Source organism: Muscardinus avellanarius (genome assembly GCF_963383645.1).
Source record: "Muscardinus avellanarius genome assembly, chromosome: 22".
Classification (NCBI taxonomy): domain Eukaryota; kingdom Metazoa; phylum Chordata; class Mammalia; order Rodentia; family Gliridae; genus Muscardinus; species Muscardinus avellanarius.
In genome coordinates this window covers 94,778-119,428 of record NC_137808.1, presented here as the reverse complement: position 1 = coordinate 119,428, position 24,651 = coordinate 94,778, and the positions used below count along the sequence as shown (strand labels likewise).

At 51.6% G+C, this 24,651-nt stretch overlaps 2 protein-coding genes across 2 annotated transcripts in view; one reads left to right on the top strand and one right to left on the bottom strand.

The window, feature by feature from the left end:
* The window catches only part of NR2C2 (nuclear receptor subfamily 2 group C member 2), a gene marked incomplete at both ends in the record, with an annotated part of 43,759 nt that extends 34,635 nt beyond the window's left edge, over positions 1 to 9,124 (top strand). Inside the window, 6 exons of the mRNA XM_080718089.1 lie at positions 593 to 770; positions 2,009 to 2,130; positions 4,315 to 4,454; positions 4,786 to 4,923; positions 6,681 to 6,786; positions 8,950 to 9,124. Coding sequence (XP_080574215.1) covers positions 593 to 770; positions 2,009 to 2,130; positions 4,315 to 4,454; positions 4,786 to 4,923; positions 6,681 to 6,786; positions 8,950 to 9,124 — 859 coding nt within the window. The remainder of the gene's footprint in view (positions 1 to 592; positions 771 to 2,008; positions 2,131 to 4,314; positions 4,455 to 4,785; positions 4,924 to 6,680; positions 6,787 to 8,949) is intronic.
* A 6,986-nt stretch (positions 9,125 to 16,110) lies between these two features.
* Positions 16,111 to 23,572, bottom strand: MRPS25 (mitochondrial ribosomal protein S25; the record flags this gene model as incomplete). Its single annotated transcript, XM_080718144.1, has 4 exons — positions 16,111 to 16,312; positions 16,615 to 16,702; positions 19,681 to 19,787; positions 23,439 to 23,572. 4 exons carry the CDS (start codon positions 23,570 to 23,572, stop codon positions 16,111 to 16,113), a joined length of 531 nt encoding a protein of 176 aa, XP_080574270.1.
* Between the last annotated feature and the right edge of the window lie 1,079 nt (positions 23,573 to 24,651).

The window sequence follows — 24,651 nt, the reverse complement described above, 5'->3', positions numbered from 1 at the left end:
TTCTAGCCCATTTTTCCCATGAACATTTTCCCCAAGTAGGTAGGTAGGTATGTATTAGCTGATGGAGAGCGCAGGCTGGGTGTGTATTAGACGGCAGAGAGCTGCGCATTAACTGATGGAGAGCACAGGATGGTCCTGCGCAGCGCTCACTGGCTGCTGAGCGGGTCTTGGGTGACAGGCAGCCAGGTGTGGAGCTGGGACCACGGGACAGCTCTGGTCTCTGCTCACTTACTACCTGACAGCAAGTTGAAGGTCTGCGTCCAGAAGAGGCTGAGCTTTGCGTTAGGTAGAACTGGTTCTACCACCTGTGGCCTTGGAAAATTGATGTCTGTGGGCCTCAGCATTCACACGTTAAAATGGGGAGCTTCTACCTGTAGAAGGTGGCTTAAAAATAAAAATTCTATGTGAAAATAGACGTAAAACATATAGCTCATTGCCTAAGGTGATAACTAACAGCGTCAGCCAGGCCCTCAGCAGGTGGATTGAGCTGTCTTTCCCTGGATGCCTGCTTTCCCAACGATAGCTCAGCCACAGCTCCGGTACCCTAGGAGCTGCAGGCTCACACACTTTCTTGCTTTGTGTTTGCTCCCAGGGCATTTGATACCTTAGCTAAAGCACTTAACACCACAGATAGCTCCTCGCCTCCAAGCCTGGTAGACGGCATGGACACCAGCGGAGGAGGGAGCATCCACGTCATCAGCAGAGACCAGTCAACGCCCATCATTGAGGTCGAAGGCCCCCTCCTCTCAGACACACATGTCACGTTTAAGGTGAGCGCTCGCCCACCGTGCCATCCGGCCCCGCGGGGGTGTGGGGGAGAGAATCCGTCCAAAGCTGCTGGGCCCTGAGCTCATGTGCTCACAGTGGGGTTTGTCATCAAGGCTTCAGGCAGGACCTTGAATTCCAGAACGTGCTACCACTGTGAAGTGTTGCCCCTCGTCTCTTGCTCACGGTGCTGCTTGGTTCTGAAGGTAACCCTCAACTGAGTGTGGTGCTGTCTGGTGAGGGTGAAGGCTGACCGCTGGGCCTTTGCCTTCCCATGGCAGCAGGCTCCAGTGCAGGCCCCGGACACATTCATCTCCTCTCTGTAGTAGAAGCCCTGTTTAGTCTTCAGGAGGCAGGCCGCTGCCGCTGGTCCCATGTCTGTCCTGCACACAGGAAGTAGATCTCCGCCGCTCGTGAGGCATGTGGTTGGGGCCTCACAGGTCCCCACTCTCCTTCACCGCTTTATTCTCTAGGTGTCCAGAATGTTTTCTCATTCCCGCCTCTTGTCACTTAGGAAGGTTGGCCCCTGCTCGTAGCTGCCCCAGTGCCACTCCAGCTTCAAGGGCATGGCGCTCCTGGAGCCAGGCTACCATTCTGCTAGCGAGGTGTCTTCCTCACAGCAGGAGGCCTTTTGCTGAGGCCCTCCACTAGGTTGAGGCCGCCTAAAAAATGCCAGCTAGCCCATGGGATGGACCCCTGTGCTGATTCAAATTGGGCTTTAACCTATAGTGCAAAGTAGAGTAAACAAATAGCAGTTGAACTGAATGAGCCAGGCTGAGCTGGGAAGTTTCCAGGCCACAGCTCACATTCCAGGGACCATCAGGTCCTGCTTCACCAAGCAAGAAACATGGGCGAGCCGGGCGTGGTGGTGCATGCTTGTCTTACCATCGGTACTTGGGAGGCTGAGGCAGGAGGATCGCAGGTTCATGGCCAGTCTCGGCTACTTATGAGGCCCTCTAAAACTAAGTGAGGCCCTGTTTCAAAATAAAAAATAAAAGAGGGCTGGGGTGTGTGGCTCAGAGATAATTGCCCTGGGGTCCATCTCCAGTCCCTAAAAAAGAAAACGTGGGAGCTGATGCAGGCACTTGCTGCCCAGACTTGCTGCACAAAAGGTTCTCCAATCAGGCACTTCAAAATCAGACAGTGCCTCTGGTGGCCAGCCTTGTTGGAATGAGGCAGGGACACACGTTGACAGCCGTCCCGGCCCCTCTTCACCTCCCATGTCATGCGCTGCCTCTTCCAGCTGACGATGCCCAGCCCGATGCCAGAGTACCTCAACGTGCACTACATCTGCGAGTCGGCCTCCCGCCTGCTCTTCCTCTCCATGCACTGGGCTCGGTCTATCCCAGCCTTCCAGGCGCTGGGGTAAGTGGCTTCCATCTGCGTGCGCCTGGGTGAAGGCCTGAGAGAGCTCTGGCTCGGGTAACTCTTCCTATGGCCTCGTCCACTCATCCTGAGTTTCCCGTAAACTATGGCCAGTGGGCCAGTAGCGAGGGACCATGGCAGGCAGTGCCGCGGCGCCCAGACCTCTGGAGCCCAGGTGCCGAGGACTCGTGCAAGGGCTGTTGCTGGGCCGGTGGCAGATGACTGCCCCACACAGCATGTCATCACGCTTCCTCAGCTCGGTGCCTGCTGTCGTGAGCAGGAGCACCGCCTGGGCGTCCTCTCTGCAGCCCCTTCCCTGCAGATGGAGCTGGGTGTGGGGCTGTAGGAAGCCTTGTGCTCGGCACCCCACTTCTTTGACCCTCGTTTCCTCAGCAGAGTCCTTGCCAGCTCCAAGGTCTGTGAAGTTCTTGGCGCGGTGCTGGCATGGAGGGAGGTCTTAAGGCGGTGTGATGCGGAGAGGTTGGGTGGTGTATGGCATGGCCCTCAGTAGTAGTTGGCGTGGTCACCATGCTCCGTGATGAAAGGCAGGGCATGTACGGTGGCACGGGCCTGTAATCCCAGTACTTCAGAGGCTGAGGCAAGACGATTGCTCATTCAAGGCCAGCCTCAGCAACTTATCACAGCCCCTAGCAATCTAGTGACACCCTGTTCCACAGTAAGAAAGTAAGGCTGGGGGTGTAGCTCAGAGGCAGCATGTCCCTGGGTTCAATCCCCAGTACAACAAAAAATAAATAATAAGTAGGGAGTCGGGCATGGTGGCGCATGCTAATCATCCCCACATTCAGGAGGCTGAGACAGGGAGGTTCACGGACAGCCTCAGCTACTTAGGCCTGCCGCAACTCCTGAGACCCTGTTTCAAAATAGAGAAAAAAGATTATATAAAGTTTCATGATAAAAATAAATAAGTAGGGTTGGGGTATAGCTTAGAGAAGGAGCACCTCTGGATTCTGTCCCCAACATTACAGGAAAAAAAGAGGGGCGGGCCAGGACTGGTCTGTTGTCAGGAGAACCGGACGGGCAGTGTCTCCTGCAAGCGCTTGTTAACCCTCAGGACAGCAGCCTACACCTGCTGCCCTCATAGCTGGTGTGGCCCAGGCGTCCTGCCAGTAACCCAGGCATTAGTAATGTGGGCTTACAAAGTAGTGCACCAACCATCCTGGATGTGTTGTTTTTTACTTGAGTAATTTGGGACTTCCTCCACAGAATGAGCCCAGGCTACAGAAAATAATGCTGCCACCGAAGGTAGGTGGCTTTACGTAGGTTTCACAGGCTCCTCCTCCGTCCTGTTTAGGGTGTGAACATAATGAAGCAGGAGGCGTGTGGCGGGGTGTGTGGGAGGCCGCCCAGCACCTGGGTCTCATGGCCTTCCGGCTGCGGGGCCGCCCCTGAGGCGGCTGGAGGAAGCACCTCGGGCAGCTTCTGAGAATGAGGATGGCTTGTTTTGCACTGTGCCAGCCATGCTGTCTTGAGTAGAGAGTCCCGAGAGCAGAGCTTAAGTCTCCCTGGCTGGGCCTCCCCGCTCCTGCAGTGCCTGCCACCTCCCTCGGGTTGCAGGGTTTGGAGTCCACACTCGGCGCTTGTCTTCCATCTCTGCAGCCTCTCAGGAGTAATCAGAGGACCTGAGGCAGGCACCCATCTCCTGGGGCAGGCAAGCAGAGGGCTGAGGCAGTAGAACGCTGTGGGGAATGATGGGCTGGCCATCCCTATTAAAAGTGCTTCCTTCAGTCTAAAAATTGTGTGTGTGTGTGTGTGTGTGTGTGTGTGTGTGTGTGTGTGTTTAACCCAGGGGCATTCTACTTCTGAGCTACACCCCTATTCCTTTCTATTTTTTAATTTTGAAATGGGTCACACTAAGTTACTGAGGGCCTCACTAAGTTGCTGAGGCTGGTCTCGAACCTGCAGTCCTCCTGTTTCAGGGGCCCAAATCCTGGGATTACAAGCATGCACCGCTACACCTGGCTTAAAGAATCTTTTCTAAGAGAATAGCTAATTATCAGCAGGACACTCGTTAAAAGCACTGGGAGACTACTCCACAGGCTTGGTCATTTTCTGGGTGGGAATGGTTGTAGACAATGCTGCACACAGTTGTTAAATCCCCTTGTTCGGGGAGTGCTGGGATTTGGGGCCTCACTGCCACACTCAGCCTTCTCTCTGTGTTCCCAGGCAGGACTGCAACACCAGCCTGGTGCGGGCCTGCTGGAACGAGCTCTTCACCCTGGGCCTGGCCCAGTGCGCCCAGGTCATGAGTCTCTCCACCATCCTGGCTGCCATCGTCAACCACCTCCAGAACAGCATCCAGGAAGGTAGGCCTGGCTGTGTGCGGGTGGGCGTGCCTCGGCCCAGCCCCGAGGAGGCCTGGCACAGCGTCCGCCTCTGTCACCCCGGCTGTGGCGTGCGCTGCCAGCCAGGTCGCCCTGCCGCCTCCGTGGGCTGAGGCTCCGGAGTTCGTTAAGTGATGCGAACTCTATTGGTCAGAACATCCCAATTTCTGCCAGCAGCCCTCTTTCAAAGGATAAAAAAACATTGACAGCTCCACCTGGTGACCTATACCTGTAATCCCAGCCAACTCTGGAGGTTAAGGTAGGCTCTATGGTTCTTACCAGTTTTTCTCAGGGGATCTGTGATGTTTTCTAGATAAACTTTCCGGCGACCGGATAAAGCAGGTCATGGAGCACATCTGGAAGCTGCAGGAGTTCTGCAACAGCATGGCGAAGCTGGATATAGATGGCTATGAGTACGCATACCTTAAAGCTATAGTTCTCTTTAGCCCCGGTAAGATATGCGCTGGGGACTCGGCACTTTTCCACTGTCTACTGATGTTTCCCAACACGGTCGCGTTGTCAGAGGTGTAGAGAGAACCCTGCCAGACTGCACGTGACCAGGCGTTCTCATGATAACTGCTTTGCTAGCTGAGCCAGAAATACAGCCAGAAAATAACAATGTAAATACAGCCCTAAAGAAATACGCTGTGAGGCCAAGTAGATTTAATCTGTGTCCTAATTAAGCCATCGGCCAAGCAAGACTGCCCCCTACAGAGTAGGGCCGCGTCGGGATGCTGCGCTCTTTCTCGTCACGCTGTCTGCCGGTGTTGGGCCTGTCCGCGTATGGTCCAGGCCTCCTGCAGCCCGGCAGGCTCACATACGGTCTCTGGCGGCGGCAGCAGCAGCTGCCGTGGCTGTGCAGGGACATGGGTGGAGAGCAGGAGTCGCCGGACTGGCTTCTCCAGCTTGCTCTAGAGAGTTCCCTCAGGCTGAACGCTCACCTGGACCACAGGGCCCAGGCACAGCCGAGCTCTCATCCTCCCCCTTCTCCTTTCAGCCTTCTACTCACAGTCAACAAAACAGCTAATAAAAAGTGGGAGAAATTATGTAATTAAATACCTAGACAAGCCAAGCGTGGTGTCGCACACCTGTGGGCCCAGTCGTTGGGAGGCTGGGACAGGAGGATCACAGGTTTGAGGCCAGCCTCAAGTACTCAGTGAGGCCCTTTGCAACTTAGTGAGAATCTGTTTCAAAATAAAGAATAACAAAAGGGCTGGGGGTGTATCTTTGAGGTAGAATGCCCCGGTTTCAACCCCCAGTACCGCAAAAAAAAAAAAAAAAAAAAAAAAAAAAACCTAGAAAGTGGTCATTTTAATTTTTATGTTGTTTTAAAATCAGTGTTTTCTAGAGGAGTATGATGCCAAATGTTTAGAACCAATCCAGGTGTGTGGGGCTTTTGAGGCTGGGGGGGGGGGGGTCTATTCAGGACCTCAGCCCCATCATGGGAATCTTATAGTCTTGGCAAAAATCAAAAGGGGAGCCTGAGACAGGAGGATCATGGGTTCAAAACAGGCTTCAGCAACTTAGTGAGGCCCTCTACAACTTAGTGAGACCCTGTTTCCAAATAAAATAAAATAGGTCTGGGGATGTAGCTCGGAGGTAGAGTGCTCCCTGGGTTCCACCTCGAGTACCATCGGAATCAATCAGAAGCGAAGCCAGCATTCTAACAGTGTTCAAGCAGATCAGCCTTTAGGGTTCACCCTGTTGTGTTGGGGATTTGTCAGAGGCCTGAGTAAAAAGAAATACTAAGACAGGTGCGGTGGTGGATGCCTACGATGATCCCAGTTCTTCAGAGGCTGAGGCGGGAGGATCACAAGTTCAAGGACAATCTCGGTAATGTAGTGAGACCCTCAGCTTAGCAAGGGGCTGGGGGTGTAGCTTAGAGGTAGAACGCCCCTGGGTTCAATACCCAGGACCACAATAAAAAAGAAAGGGAGGGAGGGCGGGCAGGCAGGCTGGTGAAGTCAGGAGAGGTGGGTTCTGCTTTTAATCTCAGCTACTTGGGAGGTTGAGGCAGAAGGATCACAAGTTCGAGGCCGGCCTCAGCAAATTAGCAAGACCCTGCCTCAAAAAGTTCTAGGGATTTGGCTCCATGGTAAAACCCCCGGGGTTTAATCCTAGTATTGCAAAAAGAAAGAAAAGAATAAGGATGCTGCAAGGTGAGGCTTGCATATACAGAGGGGAATTGTGGGAATGTTCTGTTTTCAGATCACCCAGGTTTGACGAGCACGAGCCAGATTGAAAAATTCCAGGAAAAGGCCCAGATGGAGCTGCAGGACTATGTTCAGAAAACCTACTTGGAAGACACCTACCGGTGAGGCGCACAGGCACGTGCTCCTGCTTGGGGCCAGGAGGGGTGTGGCTGGTGCGTGCGCAGCCGCCTGGCAGAGCTGGCCCGGCCACACCTGACTTGGTGCATGTTGGTGTGGGCGGCCCGGGCACGGCCCGTCCGCTTGGTGCCGTTTCTGCTGGGGCTAGTGCTCTGCGGAAGGCCCAAGTTCTCACACAGTTTGGCTGTTCTGCCCGTGTGGGCAGTGTGGAGGTATGCTAGAGCACTGACAGATGTTTTCGCTGATAGAAACTGGATCTGACCTCTAGAGAGGCCTGGTGAGTTAGACAAAATGATAATTTTACCCTCAGGTAATCTGATGGGAAGAAGGTCCCTCCATTGGGTGAAAGGTAATCAGTGATAATATTTAATCAGTGGGCAGCAGAGAGCATATACAAATTGGCCTTGCTGGCACCGATTTGAGCAAGACAGCTGTCCAGATCTGCCAAAGAGCAGAGTGTGCAGATCGGCCTCGTGTCACTGCTGCTCACCAACTGGGGGTGATGAGCACCTTTCCCTCGAGTTACTTCCTGCTTCCCACCCAACCTGCACCCTCAAAATAAGCAAAGCCCTGCCTCCTCAGGCTTGTGGCTTCTGCCTTGGACTCGTGCAGCTCTGAGCCCAGGCTCCCCTGCCTGGTGCTTCTCACAGCCACGGCCTCGCCCAGCCCTTCCGCCTGGCTGTTCTCTAGCGATGGAGGTCCGGGCCTCACCTTTCAGCACTCCTCCACCAACATGCAGCTTTTGCAAAACCACTTTCAACCAGAACTCCTCAAGACCTCCTCATGAGTGTAGAGAGAGACCGTCCAGTACCGGCCACACCCAGAATCCACATAGCTGCCTGTGTGAAGGCAGCTCGCTCCCCTGAGGCTCAGGCCCGTGGCTCACCTAAATTCAGCAGCTCTGGCCTTGGAAAGTAGAGTTTCTACAAAAATCCTGAGCCGCTCCTAGTTCAGGTAGAGACCTGGGTGGGAGGCCACCGAGGATAAGTTGCAGCACTGCAGTACTGTCCTGGTCCGTGTCCATGCCTGGCCCAGCGCACATAGGACACTTGGAATATAGTGTCTGTGGCCTCCAGGTTTCTTCAGGATGAAAACATCACACTGCTTCATTTTTAATGTTAGATGGACCCTGGAAATGTGGGCAATGCAAAGTTTTACTAGGAAAGCTCACTCCAGATCCCAGTACCCAGAGCCCAGCCATGAGCACTGAGGAACTGCCCCCCAGTCTCCCTTTGCGTGCTTATGAGCAAGTGTGGTGGCGCACACCTGTAATCACTGCTTCGGAGGCTGAGACACCAGGGTCACAGGTAGAAGGCCAGTCTCAGTAACTTAGCAAGTTCCTCTTCATCCTTGCAAAATAAAACAGGAGCCAGGCACAGTGGCATATGCTTGTAATCTCAGTACTGGGGAAGCTGAGACAGAAGGATGAAAAGTTCAAGGACAAGCCGGACGTGGTGGCGCACGCTTGTAATCCCTGCGCTTGGGAGGCTGACACAGGAGGATCTCATGGGTTCGAAGTCAGCCTCAGCTATTTAGTGAGGCTCTCAGCAACTTAGTGAGACCCTGTTTCCAAATAAAATATAAAATAGGTCTGGGAGTATAGCCCGGAGGTAGAAAGCCTCTGGGTTCCATCCCCAGCACCACTGGGGAAAAAAAAAAAAAAAAAAGTTCAAGGACAGCCACAGCAATTCAGTGAGGCATTGTCAACTTAGCGAGGCCCTGTAGTTCAGAGATAGAATGCCCCTGGGCTCAATCCCCAGTACCACAAAAATAAATTAAGAAGTTAATTAATTAAGATAAAATAGGGTTGTAGCTCAGAGGTAGGACACCCCAGGGTTTGATACCAAGCACCAAAAAAAATTTTCATTCAGATTAAAAAAATTTTTTTAAATGTTTAAATTTTCTATTTTTTTAATTAAAATGTTTGTGTTTACATGGAGCCAGGGAGAACATATTTGTGCATATGCCTTTGTACTCGCTTTTCTGATTTTTCCTCTCACCATCAATTCCTGGGAGAGGAGCAGTTGGTGTGTGGAGGCAGAAGGCGGGCCTGCTGAGTTGCGCGATGCAGTCAGGGCCCCGGGAGCCAGTCCTGGCCAAGTAGACGGCCGCTAGCATCCTCTCTCTAATGGAGCTCCCTCTTCCAGATTGGCCCGGATTCTCGTCCGCCTGCCGGCGCTCAGGCTCATGAGCTCCAACATAACAGAAGAACTGTTTTTCACTGGTCTCATTGGCAATGTTTCAATAGACAGCATAATCCCCTACATCCTCAAGATGGAGACGGCAGAGTACAACGGCCAGATCACGGGAGCCAATCTGTAGTGTCTGACACACACCTGCCGCCAGCAAGACTCTCCAGGACCATCAGACGCAAGGAAAATCACAGTAGTGGTATTTTGGTATGTGCACATATTACCAGTATGTTAGCCATTTCCTGCCTGGTTTCTTATCTGTTAATCCCAGACCATAGCAACTAAAAGACAAGTAGGGTCTACTTTTCTCGCCATAAAAAATGTTTTAATGCCTTTTGATGAAGCAGATTTTGGAACAAACTTTTAACTCAATTTGTATTTAGAAATTCTCAAAGGGCAAAAAACAAATAAGTTTTATAATGTCAGAAATTAGTATTAAAGAAAACTAAAAGAACCGAAGAGAACAGTATGTGTGTACATATGTTAAAAACTGTCCTTGGAATTCATAACTACTAATTACCAGGGTAATAACATTAGCACTTTCTAAGTACTTATCAAAATTTGTTATGTTAACATCTTATATATGGGCAGGGCAAATGCAAAACTGTTCATGTCTTTGGCTAGATTGCTAATGGCTTCTGTGAAAACTGACTTGGGTACAGGAGACAATCATTTGTATTTAAGAAAAGAAGTCACCATTCCTAACTGTATGCACATATTGGTGGTGTCGAGCTGGATTCCTACGAATGAAAACGTGGCGGTGGTATCACGTGCCAGGCGGAGTGTGGCTGTGCATTCGGTGGCGACACAGACCAGCAACTTGCCAGCCACAGAACTGGCACTTGTCGTGTTCCTCGACCACGTGGCCCTGGCCTGCGCCGGGTGTCTGCAGATTTCCAGAACCTGGGGCGCTCTCCTGCTGACTGAATTAAATTGCAACTTGTCAGATTCACCTGCCAAGAGTTGTATGATACCTCCGATTGAAATCTTCAGCTCGACTCCACCTCTTGCGGCAGCTGGAGCCTCCGAATCCTTGGCGGACTTCCTGGACAGGACCTGGAGTGGCTGCGTGCTGTCCCATGGGGTGCGCCTTCTGGAGCGTGGGCCCTTCGGCGGGCCTCCGTTCCTGACACCCTGTGAAGCAAGGGCCTTGTTTCCGTGGTCAGAGCTGCTTGCTTGGGCCAGGGCCTGGTGTAGCCGAGTGGGTTTCGAGACAGTTTCTTTCTCTTGGTCTTAAATATCGGGTTTTCACCATGTCTGCAGACTGGCCATCTCTGCCGGTAAGTCGTAGGATGTTCTGGCACACTGCACTTTGGTTCTCCCAGGTGTGTGCCGTCAAAGCGTTCCCGTGGCTTTTGCGTGTGTGTGGTACTGAGGACTGGATCCCGGGGAGTTCTACCTCTAAGCTACATCCCCAACCCTTTTTTATTTTATAATTTTTAAACAGTCTCGGTTGGTTACTGAGTCTTACTAAGTTGCTAAGGCTAGAAGCTATCATCCTCCTGTCTCAGCCTCCCAAGTACTTGGATCACAGGCAGGCCTCCATGGCATTTTAAATGATGGCTTCGAGAAGCAGACTGCCCACTTTTGCAAAGCAGCCTGCATGTTCAAAGTGAGTCTTTCTCCTCAAATTATAGTGACCATGCTCTATTAATTTTTGCGGTACTGGGGATTGAAGTGGGGCGTTCTGCCTTTGAGCAACACCCCCCCCCCAGCTCTATTTTTTATTCTTTATCTTGAAACAAAGTCTCACTAAATTGCAGAGGGCCGGGAACTGCGATCCTCCTATCTGGGCCTCCCAAGTGCTGGGATTACAAGTATACACCACCATGCCCAATTGTGATCAGTTTTCAAGAACAAAAGTCACTCACAAGGCAGTTGTGCATAACTTGAAGTTCCGTGGATATGAATCCAGTTTTCTGTTGGAGGAAAGTAGCCCGAGGAAGTCTGGGTCCAGTGCTTTGTGTTTTGATTAGTCCAGATTAAGAAAATACCTCCTGTAGGTTAACTATGTGGCTGTAGAACCTGTTGAGCAGATGCTGTCCGAAAAGATCTCAGCACACTGCCCCGCCCTGTCGCCACGTCCAGGCAGGGCAGGCCAAGGGGTGGGTGCCTCCGCCTGAGGTGTGAGCAGCGTTTCACCTAAGTCACTGTAGTGGATGGAGTGAGACAGGACCTCCAGCTTCCAATGGGCAGTTCCCCCTGGGACTTAACTGTATCATTGTAGGGAGACGCATGGGTAGCAAACATTGGAGAGTATGGGGCAACCATTACAAAGTGACAGAAGGATTAATTTTGCCAATTGGTAAGTATTTTTTAGTTTCGTAACCCCAGAGTTTCAAATCTTAAAATTAAAGGCAAAAAGGCTGTTCAAGACAGTGGAGTTAGGGTGGGTCTGATTCATCCTGGCTGGTGAAGGGCTTAGTGGAGGACATCTTGTACATCTGCGCGGCCAATACAGCAGCTGCCTGCTCTTCCTCTTTTTGGGTGTGAGCTTACAGACCTTACTCTCAGCCTGCTTGGTGGCAGCATCTGTGCATCCTGTGTCCATTAGGCCAGTTAGACTCAGGCTGGATAAGGAAGTACTGATCTCTGCTGAGGTAGCACTGGAGAAAACACGGCGTGTGTGTGTGTGTGTGTGTGTGTGTGTGTGTGTGAGAGAGAGAGAGAGAGAGAGAGAGAGAGAGAGAGAGAGAGAGAACACACACGAGAACCCAAGGGCATTCTATCTCTGAGCTATGTCCCCAGCCCTATTTTATTTTTAATTTTGAAATAGGGTCTCACTAGGTTGCTGAGGGTCTCATACTTGCTGAGACTGTCCCCGCACCTGTGATCCTCCTGTCTCAGCCTCTCAAGTACTGGGACTGCAGGTGTGCGCCACCACACCCGGCTCCTGGGCCTGCCTCTGAGCTCTTCCCCGGCAGCGGCAGATCGCAGGGCCCTTTCTGGCTTTGCTCCTTCACTGGTTTCCCAGGTCCAGTTTGCTTTCCTTTGCAATGGCCTCTTGAGATTCACACTGCCCAGTCGTTTCAGGTTTTGGCCTGCAGGTACACTTGTCTCATTAAGTTGAGTTAGGGTGTCAGCCCAAAGCCAAGAATATTTATGGAGATCTTGAGTCAGTACTGAGATCCGGCCTTCACAGGGTTTTCAGCCTTAGTCGTTTGAGGGATTGAGAGCAGCCCGCGCCCACTGGGTTCCTGAGCAACTTGGCCGTGAGCCCGCCCGCCCTGGGAGGTGAGACAGACACACAGTGGCACTTACTGGTTGAGTGGGTTCTTGTGCAGATGTCCATATGTATTGAAATTTGTGGAGCTCACTACATACCAGCATAACAGAAGAGACGTTTTAGAAAAAGACCAGGTTCCTCCCGGAAGGTATTTCGAGACCTCTGTCACCGTCCTGCCAATCTGTATATGGGTATGTGCTAGGGGAGCTGCGTTATCTGTCTAACTGGTGGGGCCTGCCATTCTTGTTTCGGTTTTTGTATTTGAGGCTAATTCAGTTAATTGTGTTATGCCCTTGAGGGATCACTGTTAGTTCATCAGTATTACACGTGGCAGTTGGGACACCAGCCAGGGCGCTCACAGTGGACACTGTGGCTCCCAGGTGGAGTAGCAGAGTGCCGTCTGCACCCACGGCTGCTCGGGATGGTCAGGCAGAAGCCAAGAATGAAGGACTCTGGCTGGAGCTAGTGGTTTTATTCTGAGGGAAAGCCCTAGTTCTGAGGGGCATTTCCTGCAGAGCAGTCCCCTCACGCCTGTCCAGCACCCCTGGCTGTGGGCTCCCCATTGTGAGGCTGGAAGTGTTTGCTGTTCACAGCATAAGCAGCCTGATGTGCATGGGGTTAGTCGGTTCCTCTCTGTACAGGCTGCTAAGGGCATGGCCGGCTGGAGGCGCTTCTCTCCCAGGGAGCTCTGGGAGTGGCAGCCACAGAGCAGACCCCAACCCGCTGCTCCCCTTCTCTAGAGTATGTGGCTCTTAGTAGATGTCTTGACTTTTATGTAAATTTTAAAGCTGACCCCTAACGGAGACAGGGTTGGTCTGGGTCTTTTGTACACAAGCTTCTGGATCTCGTGCGTGTGCCTCCCACCAGCGTACACTTGGTGTGCCCAGCCCTGGTGGGTTCCTTCAGCAGCATCGCGTGTGTACAGATTTATAGGCTTGTATGACTAAATGAATGTACATGTGTTTATAGCTTCATTGTACAGTGTATATAATGTGTATGTGTACATAGATGTATAATATGTATACAGATATGTAGCCACGTATCGATCCCAGCTTTCCTGCTGTTTAAAGAGTTTATGATAGAGTTGCTAATGTAAATTGGTGTGTGCATCCCAATGCCCCTGACCAGGAAGATGTGTATTCTCTGTTTTCACATAAGGGGCAGGAAGGCAGTTTATCCTAATGCCGAAACTAAGTGGTAATGGTAGCCTACTTTTTACACACGTTTATGGCCTACCTGGAGGAACTTGGTGGCCCTTGATGCTCCAGATGCCCTGAGCCCTCCGAGTGGCCAATGGGCATGGGCCAGGGGTGCAGGCGGGCCCTGGCAGCAGCCCACTCAGAGGCAGCAGTGGTTTCCCGGGTTTGCATTCCCAGCAAGACCTGGGCACCGTGCTGCGACTACTTGCCACCTAGCACTGGCTGAAAAGAAATGGCTGGGCTGGCCTCTTAAATGTGGTCCTGACTGCTGGCCAGCCTCGTGGCTTCTCAGCTGCAGGCACACGTGACTCCAAGCACGCGAATGCAATTCACTATTAGGTTTTTCAGATAAAAACTGCATTCTAATAGGAACATTCACCCTTACAGCCACAGACGCCGTTTCCTCGTTTGGCCTCCTGGTGCACTTCCCTCGCGACGGGGCTGTAGGTTGAGGCAGGAGCTGCCCTTGCCAGCCCCTGGGTGCCTGAGCTGGTGAGGAAAGTCACCGACCGGTGACCACAAGTTGCTCTTTGCTTTTGAAGTAAGCGGTTGCTGTTTGATAGACACGAGAGAGAGTATTCAGTGCCTTTTGTGGGTCTTTAGCGCTCGGCTTCCCTGCGTCGATCAAGTAAATGTCTGCGGCCACGGCCACGGGCCTCACCCATCCCTAGACTTTGCCCGTGTCATTGCCTGTTAAGACAATCACACCATGGAAAGGGGCTTTCCACTTCAAACACAAGGGAAGCTTGACAGGCTCTAAGCGAATCTTTACATTTCCTTTTGGGGCTGTCTTAGCAGTCTAAGAGTAACTAAACCGTGAGCTTAAAAAGTATCTTTGGGGGAATGGCAGGTTTTTTTTATACACAGCTGTACTTTGATGAGAGGCCAATAATATTGGTGTCTTTAACAGAAACAGAAAACGCTCAACATTTACCCACTGAGTGTGTTAAAGCTGAATGCTGGGATAACACTTGGTAGTAGACTTTCTGCTGAAAGGTGGGTTTTCATTAGGAGAGTAAAATCAGTTATTTTACTGACCATAGCATTTGTGAGTTCAAATGCTGCTGCCACGTACAACTCAAGTGCTGGAATATTTTTCTAGTCTCTGTCCTCCCAATTACCTTGTAAAACAGTGTTCACCTAGTTTTATAATTGAAAAGCTGCACATTTTTTCATAGTATCAATTGTAGTTTTTACCTGTAGTTTGGATGTCTGTTAAAATACAGCTGGCATTACCAGCCCTTTTAAAAGGACTTCTATGAAAGGCAAATTTGGGTGTTTGATTTTCCGGGGACCGTTTCTGTAACCTCTGCCCTTCATAGTAAAGACTATGTCGTTTATGCCATTACTTTCTAATTCCAGGTTTAAAACCTGTTGAAGGCTGTAGCTCTGCACAGCTCTCCTCCCCATGTGAAATCAGGTTTGTTAGGTGATGGCACTTAAAAAATAGCATGTTTTTTTTTAAACAGAATTTTATATCTAATCAATGTCTCAGTCCTGAGGAATCTACATTGTTGTGTCTGTAGAGTGTTGCAGTGCATGGGTTAGCTTTATGCATTTTATTAAATGCTGTTTCATTGTGGCATTACTGTTGTGGCTTAATACTACTACCTACATGAGGTTTCTACTATTAAAGTGTATTAAAGACTAACGTGCACCTGCTTGTCATTTCTCCTCACGATACAACAGCACCGGCCCAGGGCGGTCTCCTGGACGGCTGTGGACGAGGTCAGCCACCTCCACCTTCACACCAGCTGACAGGTGGCACCTCGGCCAGGGACGATGTCTGCCAAGCTGCTAAATAACATACTGGAACAGTGCGGCAGCCCCTGGCTGGGTGTCACACAGATGTTTGTGGGTGTGAGCAGAGCTGGGTGTTCTGGGTGACAACGTGCCCTTCAGCGCGAGTGAAGAGCAAGAGGAAAGGCACCTGGTAAAGTGTGGGTCAAGCAGCTCCATAGAGCCATCTTTACTGGTTTTCTCCTGCTTATGTTTGAAGCCCACCTTGTCGCTGTGGAAAACAGGAAGACGGGTCTACAGGGGCATAGCAGCCAGGTGACGCTGCCGTGAAGCACCACGAGCCCAGCTGGGCTCCAGCTTGAACTCCCACCAGAGATCTCCAGAAAGCTCAGGGTTGCGGCTCCGGCTTCTTTGGGCCCTGGAAGGAGGTTCCCGCGAGGCTGGCTATCTCACTGGTTGCAAAGATCTTCCAAAGGGCAGGATAAAGGCCTCAAGGAACGCTCCACGGAAGTAGAAAGGCCACCAGCCAGCCAGCCTGCCACTGGCTGGGTGGGGCCGGGCGGGCAGCAGCAAGGAGGGCTGAGGAGCCAGCCACTGGCCTTCTAGGACGCCTGCCCGCCACCGGTGGAGCCACAGGCCCGGTGCCAAGTGTCGTGAGCCAGGAACAGCAGCAAAGGAGAAGGGCCACAGTCACAGGCTTCTGACGTGATGGCGCCAGCACCTCCGCCCACTGCAGAAGGGACCAGCCTGCTGAGCCCAGCGAGCCTCTGCCTCACCCCCAGGACATCCATGTCCTTGGCTGGGTTTCCCAAAAGCCAGCCGAGCTAAAGGACACTGGCGCCTGGGGAGAGAACCTCGGGAGGAGGTGGGTCTCTGCCACCCCAGGCAGAGGCAGGCGCAGCAAGAGCAAGTGGTGGCTTCAGGGAAACCTCCTGGGGCCTGACTCGGGGCTCAGTCCTGGGCAGCGGCGGCGGCGGCGCGCAGGGCAGCGCGGTACTTCCCAGTCATCTCCTTGGGCAGGGGCACCACGCCCGGGCAGGGCACCTGCCCCTCCACCTCGCACATGCACTCTCGCAGGCAGTACTTCCGCGGGCCGAAGTTGGCCGGGTGTGAGAGCTGCTGCTTGACCTGCTCCTCCTTCTGGAGGGTCTCCCTGCGGCAAAGCACAGACATGGTGGACGTGGCAGGATCAGGTGACCGCACCCGGCCCGCACGGCAGCCTGGCGGCTCTCCTCCCGGTCTCTTCATCACAAAAAGTAATGAGGTGGCGACCCTTCTGTCCCCGTCCCCATCCCAGACCCCTGGTCACTCGTAAGGAGTAAAGCCAGGGCTGTGGGCGTCTTTACACCTGAGAGAGTGAGGCTCATGGGACAGCCCACACGATGGCCGCCCCTTTCCACACCCTCCTTTCCCTGCACCGCTGGGCTCCTCTCTGGCTCCAGCAGAGCCACTTACTCGCTCTTCCCCAGGATTTTCCTGATGTGCTCCACGATCTCCTTATTGCTCTTGGTCTCCATGTCCACCAGGACCTGTTCCCCAGAATCTGGAAAGAGAAGCTGAGCACGCACAGCGCTCCTCCCAGCCCAAAGGCTGGGATGTGCTACGCCATGACCCACAATGATGTTTCCTTGTTTTGTTAGACATGAGCAGAGGAAGAAGAGAAAAAAAACCGAGGAAGACAACACCGTACTAACAAGAGCAAAAGCAAGCTTGAAGCACCCATCAGGTACCACCCGTGCTCCCACACCAGGAGATCACAGACGTGAGCCCCAGGGGGCAGCGGAGAGGGGCTCACAGGCCACCTCCTCACGGGAGGCCGCGGTGGCTCCGCAGCAGGAGCCCATCGAGGATGCGCGAGGCCACAGGTTCCGGTGGTGTGGGAGGAAGAGAGCGTGAGGAGGAAGAACAGCTGTGCGCCTGTGGTGCCCAGGCAGACCAAGGCCGGGCAGGTGTGCACCTGTGATTCCCAGGCTGACCAAGGCCGCGCAGGCGTGGGCCCGCAGTGCCCAGGCTGACCAAGGCCGGGCAGGTGTGGGCCCGCAGTGCCCGGGCTGACCAAGGCCAGGCAGCTGTGTGCCTGTAGTTCCAGGGCAGATCAAGGCCGGGCAGGTATGCACCTGCGGTGCCCAGGCTGACCAAGGCCAGGCAGCTGTGCACCTACAGTGCCTGGGCTGACCAAGGCCCGGCAGGTGTGGGCCTACGGTGCCTGGGCTGACCAAGGCCAGGCAGGTGTGGGCCTGCAGTTCCTGGGCTGACCAAGGCCAGGCAGCTGTGCGCCTGCAGTGCCCGGCGCAGAGCTGTCTGCTAGTCACCTCTTTGAGGGAAACTTAGCCCCTTACCAAGTGGCTAGGTGAGGTGGGCACAGACGTCCAGGGGTGCTGTCATTTGCATGGGCCCGCCATGGCTTCTTGGCTGCCTGTGAGGGGCGGCACCCTGACCCTGGGCTATGGCAGCAGCCTTGAGGTAGCTCTGGCCGTGATGGGCGCCCCCTTGTGTTGGGAAGCCATAGCATGCACACCCTAGCACATGGCAGAGCAGCAAGGGCCCAGAAGCTGGACACTCTGTGGCGCCTCCGTGCCCTGGGGCGCCCTCACGCGGGGACCACTAGGCCCACACTGAGTCTCGCAGGGCGGGCAACTGGGCCGTGGCCCGTGAGCAAGCTGATGGGGAGGCCTGGCGCAATGCTCCCGGTGGCTGCTTCCACTCAGCTCCCAGGCGGCCGCGAGGCCTTGCCCTGGACTATCAGCGCCCGGCCACACTGTGGCCCTCCGAGCTCCGTGGGACAGTGAAGACAGGGTTAGTCAGGCTCCCTCCACTCTCCGCTGCCGGTGTGTGAAACCCACACCTTTTCCAAGATGCCACACTGTCTTAAGTAACTGCGCCCTGGCTAGCTGCCACTCTTGTGATCTGGTGCAGAGTGGACAGAGGCTATCTGCAGTGCGGGCATCCTTGTGCCAGGTGCTGCTCCGGAGGCCACGCATCTGTAGACAGATGTGTCCTGCCCCCGACTTCCCAGCCTTGGCCAGTTTCACAACATGTGTTTTCACTCTTAGTGTGTAATAGAGAGACGCTCACAGGAAGTAACTGAAGACACCACAGCTGGTCCCCGAGGCTCAGGTCCCCGCCAGCACCATGGCCACCTGGGCTCTGCAGAGGTGGGCAGGGAGCAGCCGCCGAGACTTGCAGGTGAGTGAGCAGAGAGCCGCCCCTCACCGAGGCAGCGCGGAGCTCACCTGTGGGTGCAAGTCTAGGTGCAGGAGGCTCAGCTAAGGCAGGAGAGGAGAGGAAGGGTAGACAGGAGGCAGGGCAGGTAGGCAAGAAGACGGAAACCCAGAAAACAACAGGTCAAGAAGCCCCATAGATGTTCGTTAACAATTTCCTTCTAAGACTGCCATGCCAGGCATGGTGGTGCACACCTGTAATCCTACTGCTTGGGAGGCCACCCTCAGCAACTTTGCAAGACCCTGTTTCAAAAAAAAAGATAAAAAACACTGGGTGTGGTGGCACACATTTGTAATCCCAGCATTCAGGAGGTTGAGACAGGAGGATTGTGGTTCATAGCCTCAGCTACGTAGTGAGGCCTCTGCAACTCAGACCCTGTTTTGTTTTATTTTATTTTATTTTTGCGGGTCTGGGGATGGAACCCAGGGGCATTTGACCTCCAAGCTACACCCCCTGCCCTATTTTTTTATTCTTTATTTTGAAACAGGGTCTCACTGAGTTGCAGAAGGCTTCACTAAGTAGCTGAGGCTGTCTGCGAACCATGACCCTCAGGGCTCAGCCTCCTGAATGCTGGGATTACAAGCGTGCGCCACCACGCCTGGCTTCAGACCCTGTTTTAAAATAAGGAATAAAAAAATAGGGCTAGGGTGTAGCCTGGAGGTAGAATGCCCCTGGGTTCTGTCAAATTGGCCTGCGGGTGCAGCTCAGAGGTGGAACCCCCTGGGGTTCAATCCCTAGCGCCACCTCGACAAAAAAGATTCGCTGCCTCCCTCCTCCGCCCACCTCCCACTCACACTCCTATTTACACTTCTCTGCACTATGTTCCTCTCTCACCCTCTAGGATCCTCTCCACTGTAACCTCCTCCATGATGCTGGACACTCTACTCCCCCGCCCTTCCTCCTCTACCCTTCTCTGCGTTCTGCCCACCCACCGCTGCTCAGTCTACCCTCCCTACACACCACCCTCTTCTACACAATAACACCCAACCTTTTGAGAGCTGAGGAATAAACCCAGGAAAGTAGCAGATATGAGTTCAACTTACAAAACTCATTAGCTTTTCTGTATGCCAACCATGACTCTACTGCAAAAGAAAGCTGGAAAACAATTCTGTTCACAATAGTCTCTAAAAGCAATTAAGCACTTAGGAATAAATAAATCTAACCAAGGAGGGAAAGACCTCTATAATGACAGTTAGAATCCCAAAGAGATGGAACAGGTCCTCGGAAGAGCAGGAGAGGAGGGAGGGAGGGAAGAGGGGAGATGTCAGGTCGGTGGCCACAGGAACCGGCCTCGCTCACCTAGGTAGAAGCGCAGAAAGGGCGATGGAGTCATGTTCTTAAACATCATGATCTGTACCCAGGGGTTCTTGTACTGGATTTGAGGTATGTTGAAAAATACAAATTTCCTGGAAAACAAAAACAGATTTTCCCCTAAAATTCTGTGCACACAGCCAGGCATGGTGGTACACGCTTGGGATCGCAGGTTCGTGGCCAGCCTCAGCTACTTTGGCCCTACACAACTCAGTGAGACCCTGTTTCAAATAAAGAATAAAAAATAGGGCTGGGGGCATAGCTTGGAGGTAGCCTTCCTCTGGGTTCAATCCCCAGTACCACCAAAAAAAAATAAATAAGTTTTGTGTACATGTATATATGCTTTTCTAGAGAGATATCCACAGCTTGCTTCAGGCTCTCAGGACCCTGTCCCCAAATGCTGAAGAAGAGCAGCAGGAGGGGCCCCCACTGATGCGCTCCTTGCTGAGTCACGGCTCTTGGTTATTCACTTAAGAAAAAAGAAATGCGAACCCTAAACCAGGCACGGTGGTTCAGGCAAAGGTCAGTACTGGTTGGTTCATAGGAAATCAAAATGGTTCAACACCCTATGAAGACATTCTCAAGATCATCCCACTAAGGTCATGGAAATTAAAGTAATTCCTTCACCTATTAGGTTGTTAAATTTTTTTTTTAATTAAAAAAGAAGTAGCTCAGAGGTAAAAGGCCCGAGTTTAATCCCTAGTACCACACACAAAAAAGAAGATAAAAACGCTGGGTATGTAGACAGGTAGAACTCCCCCAAGTTCAATCTCCAGTAAAAAACAAAACCAGCCAGATTACTCAATGTTTTCACATCTGCTTTTACAGACTTCCACACCCGAATGGATGGACACATGTGAGTTTTACTGAAGCATCTGTAACAGCAAAGAAGAAACATTCTGCGTGTGTATCTGACTAGGGATTGAATGGGGGAGCATTCTCCCTCCTTTTTTTTAATTGTAAAACAGGGTCTTAATTTAATTGTGAAACTGAGGCTGACTTTGCACTGGTTTTCTCCTGCCTCAGTCTCCTAAATACTGGGATTACAGGCACACACCACCTTCCCAGGCCTTTTAGAAACAATTTAAATGCCCACTGGAAGGGGACTAAATAATCACCACAGGGGTGGGCGAGGCTCTGTGGTAGAGGAGCTGGGTTCCATCCCAACACCACAGGGAAAAAGAGACACAAGTGCATGTGTCCAAGCACAAATCTAAACCCCTCCCCACCCTGGACTGTAAGGACTGCTCTCCCCTGTGGCTGTTATGGTCCAGCTGCTGGAGAGCAATGGCAGGACCAGGGAGGGGAGGAGAAGGCCATGGCCATGGCCTCCTCCCTGGTCCTGCAGCAGGCTCTGCTCATCTGCCAGGCCATAATTCCTTCCCCTCACCTCCCCCTGCCCAGTCCTGGAGTCTTTTTTTTTATGATACTACGGATTGAATCCAGGGGCATTCCATCCTCAAGGTACACCCTGAACACATTTATTTATTTTTATTTATTTTTTTTTTAAAGGGATCTCAGTAAATTGCAGAGGCTGCCTTGAACCTGCAACTCTCCTGTCTCAGCTTCCCAATTACTGGGATTATAGCCACACTGGAGCTAGACTGGAGCTCCTAAGATCACAAAGATGAAACAACGGAAAGAATCTGGACCTTTTGAGGACACTTCCACCACTAGGCAGAATTCACTAAAGGGAAACAGGATTCACAAAAAGGGAACATCAATCACAACACCTATTTGGCTAACCTGGGTATGATGATTACAAAGACATACTAATTTAAATACTGAATATTGCCAGATGTGGTGGCACACACTTGGAATTCCAATACTTAGGAGGCTGAGATAGGAGGATTGCAGGTTTCTAGCTAGCCTCAGCTACTTAGTGAGGCACCCTGTAATTTAGTGAGACCCTGTTTCAAAATAAGAAATAAAAACAGAAATGCCCCTGGGTTCAATCCCCAGTACTACAAAAAATAAAAATAGAAGCCAGGCGTGGTAGTGCACGCTTGTAATCCCAGTACTCGGGAGGCTGAGACAGGAGGATCATAGGTTCAAAGAGAGCCGCAGCAAGTAGTGAGACTCATCAACCTAGTAAGACCCTGTTTCCAAATAAAATATAAAATAGGTCTGGAAGTGTAGCCCAGAGATAGCATGTATTCCATCCCCATGACCACAATGAATAAATAATAAAATAAACAAAAATTTAAAAATAAGGCTAAGGGTATAGCTCAGAAGTAGAATGCCTCTTGGTTCAATCCTCAGTACCCCATACACAACACACACAAATTCAGAATGCAAATATAAAGCAGGCAGAGGCCTATTTGATAGATTATGGAAAAAAAGATTGCTATTAAATATAGAATTCCGCCGGGCGTGGTGGCGCACGCTTGTAATCCCCGCGCTTGGGAGGCGGAGACAGGAGGATCGCGCAGGTTCGAAGCCAGCCGCGCGCGCTGGCTTAGGAGACCCTGTTTCCAAAAATGAAAATGTAAAAATAGGTCTGGGAGTGTAGCCCGGAGTTAGAAGGGCTTCCAGGAACCCCAGTACCACCAAAAAAAATAAATAAATAAATAAATAAATATAGAATTCCAAGCCAGGAATAGCGGCACATGCTTGTAATCCCAGTACATGGGAGGCTGAGACAGGAGGATCTCTGGTTCATGGCCACATTTAGCAACTTAGTGAGGTCCTCTGCAACTTAGTGAGACCCTGATTCAAAGTGAAGAATAAAACAAGGGGCTGGGGGTGTAGCTCAGAGGTAAAATGCTACTGGGTTCAATCTCCAGTACTGCAAGAAAAGAAAAAATACATGTGTGTGTTCATGTATGTACACATAAATATATGCACAAATATATAGGTACATAGACAAAATTCCAGCATGTATGTGTATATATATGCAGACACATGTATGTATGTGTGTATATGCAGATATATAGGTACATAAATAGAATTCCAGCATATGTATATATCTGCATATAAACATATGTATGTGTGTATATAGGTATATGGACAGAATTCTAGCATGTATGTGTGTATATATATATATATATACACACACACACAGACGTATGTATGTGTGTATATATACATACACAGATTTATAGGTATATGAACATGGAATTCCAGCATATGTGCGCACACACACACACACGCATAGATATATAGGTATATAGACATGTAGAATTCCAGCATGTATGTGTGTATATATGTGTAGATATATAGGTATATGGACAGAATTCTAGCGTGTGTGTGTGTGTGTGTGTGTGTGTGTGTATGATATAAGTATATGGACATAGAATTCCAGCATATGTGTGTGTATATATGCATGGATATATACGTATATAGACATGTATAGAATTCCAGCATGTATGTGTGTATGCATAGATGAATAGGTATATAGCCATGTAGAATTCCAGCATGTATGTGTGTGTATATTATGCAGATATACAGGCGTATAGACATCTATAGAATGCAGCACCCCGGCCCCTGCAGACCCTCCCGCCCCGAGCCGCAACCGGCCCTATCTGGACCACGCTTCCCAGGTGCAGGCCGGGACCTCAGCAGCCGATGGCGACCCCCGCCCTGCTCCAGCCACGGAGGCCCAGGCCAGGCTCCAGCACGGCCACCCGCGGGGCAGGGGCGAGACGGCGTCCTCCCTAGGGCCTCGTGGTCTGGGCGGCGCGAGGTCCGCGCGGACTCCGCGCGGGCGGGCGGGAGGGAGGGATGGCGGCCGGCGGCCCACTGACCTGGCGCCCTCGCCCCGCTCCCCGTGCGTGTTGTAATTCACCGTCATGACCTTCACCGAGTCCTTGAACACCACGGTGCCCTGGCGGAGGTACTGCAGGGTGCGGCGGATGGGGAAGCGGCCCTTCATGGGCATAGTGGCTGCGACAGGGGCGACCCTCCAGCAGCTTTCAGGCCTGCTCCCCACGCCGCAAGGCATCGTGGGAGGCGCTCCCAGCAGGCAACGCGCCGCGGGGCATCCTGGGACTTGTAGTCCTGGCCAGGGCATTACAGTGGTGGGCAGGGTAGTTAGTAATCCCAGTACTTGGGAGGCTGAAACAGAAGGATCCCAGGTTCCCAACCAGCCTCGGCTACTTACTGAGGCCCTCTGTAAACTAGTGAGACCCCGGTTTAAAATGATCCCAGCATTTGAGAGGCTGAGACAGGAGGATCTGGGTTCGCAGACAGCCCCAACTACTTAGTGAGGTTCCATTCCCAGTACTGCAAAAAGAGAAAAATAAAGAATAAAAAAGTCGGGATGGAGGTGTCGCTTGGAGGTAGAATGTCCCGGGGTTCAATCCCCAATACTTCAAGAAAGAAGGAAGGACGTGAGGGAGGAAAGAAACACTACTTACTCTCATCCACACATGAGAGAAACATACAACTCTTGACTTTTTTAGACTGGCTAATCTCACTTAGCAAAATAGACTGTAGACTAGTCTTTACATCCATCTTTCTGCAAAGGACATAATTTTTTCATCCTCATAGCTGAGTAAACTTTCACTCTGTGCAGATACCACACATTTTCTTTATACATTCATCTGTGGAGGGACACCTAGGTTGGTTCCCTAAGATGGCTATTGTGAGTTGGACTGTCATGCATGTGGATACGCATATATTACTATAATATTCTTTTTTTTTTTTTTTGGTGGTACTGGGGTTCCTGGAAGCACTCCTTCCTCCGGGCTACACTCCCAGACCTATTTTATATTTTTGAAACAGGGTCTCTTACGCCAGCACGGCTGGCTTCGAACCTGCGCGATCCTCCTGTCTCCGCCTCCCAAGCGCGGAGATTACAAGCGTGCGCCACCACGCCCAGCAACTAAAATATTCTAACTTGGAATTCATTGGGAAAGATACCAAGGATTGCTATAGGTGGGTTATATGGTGGTTCCACTCCTAGTCTTTTGAAAAACTTTCATACTGATCCCCATAGATGTACTAATTTAAAATCTC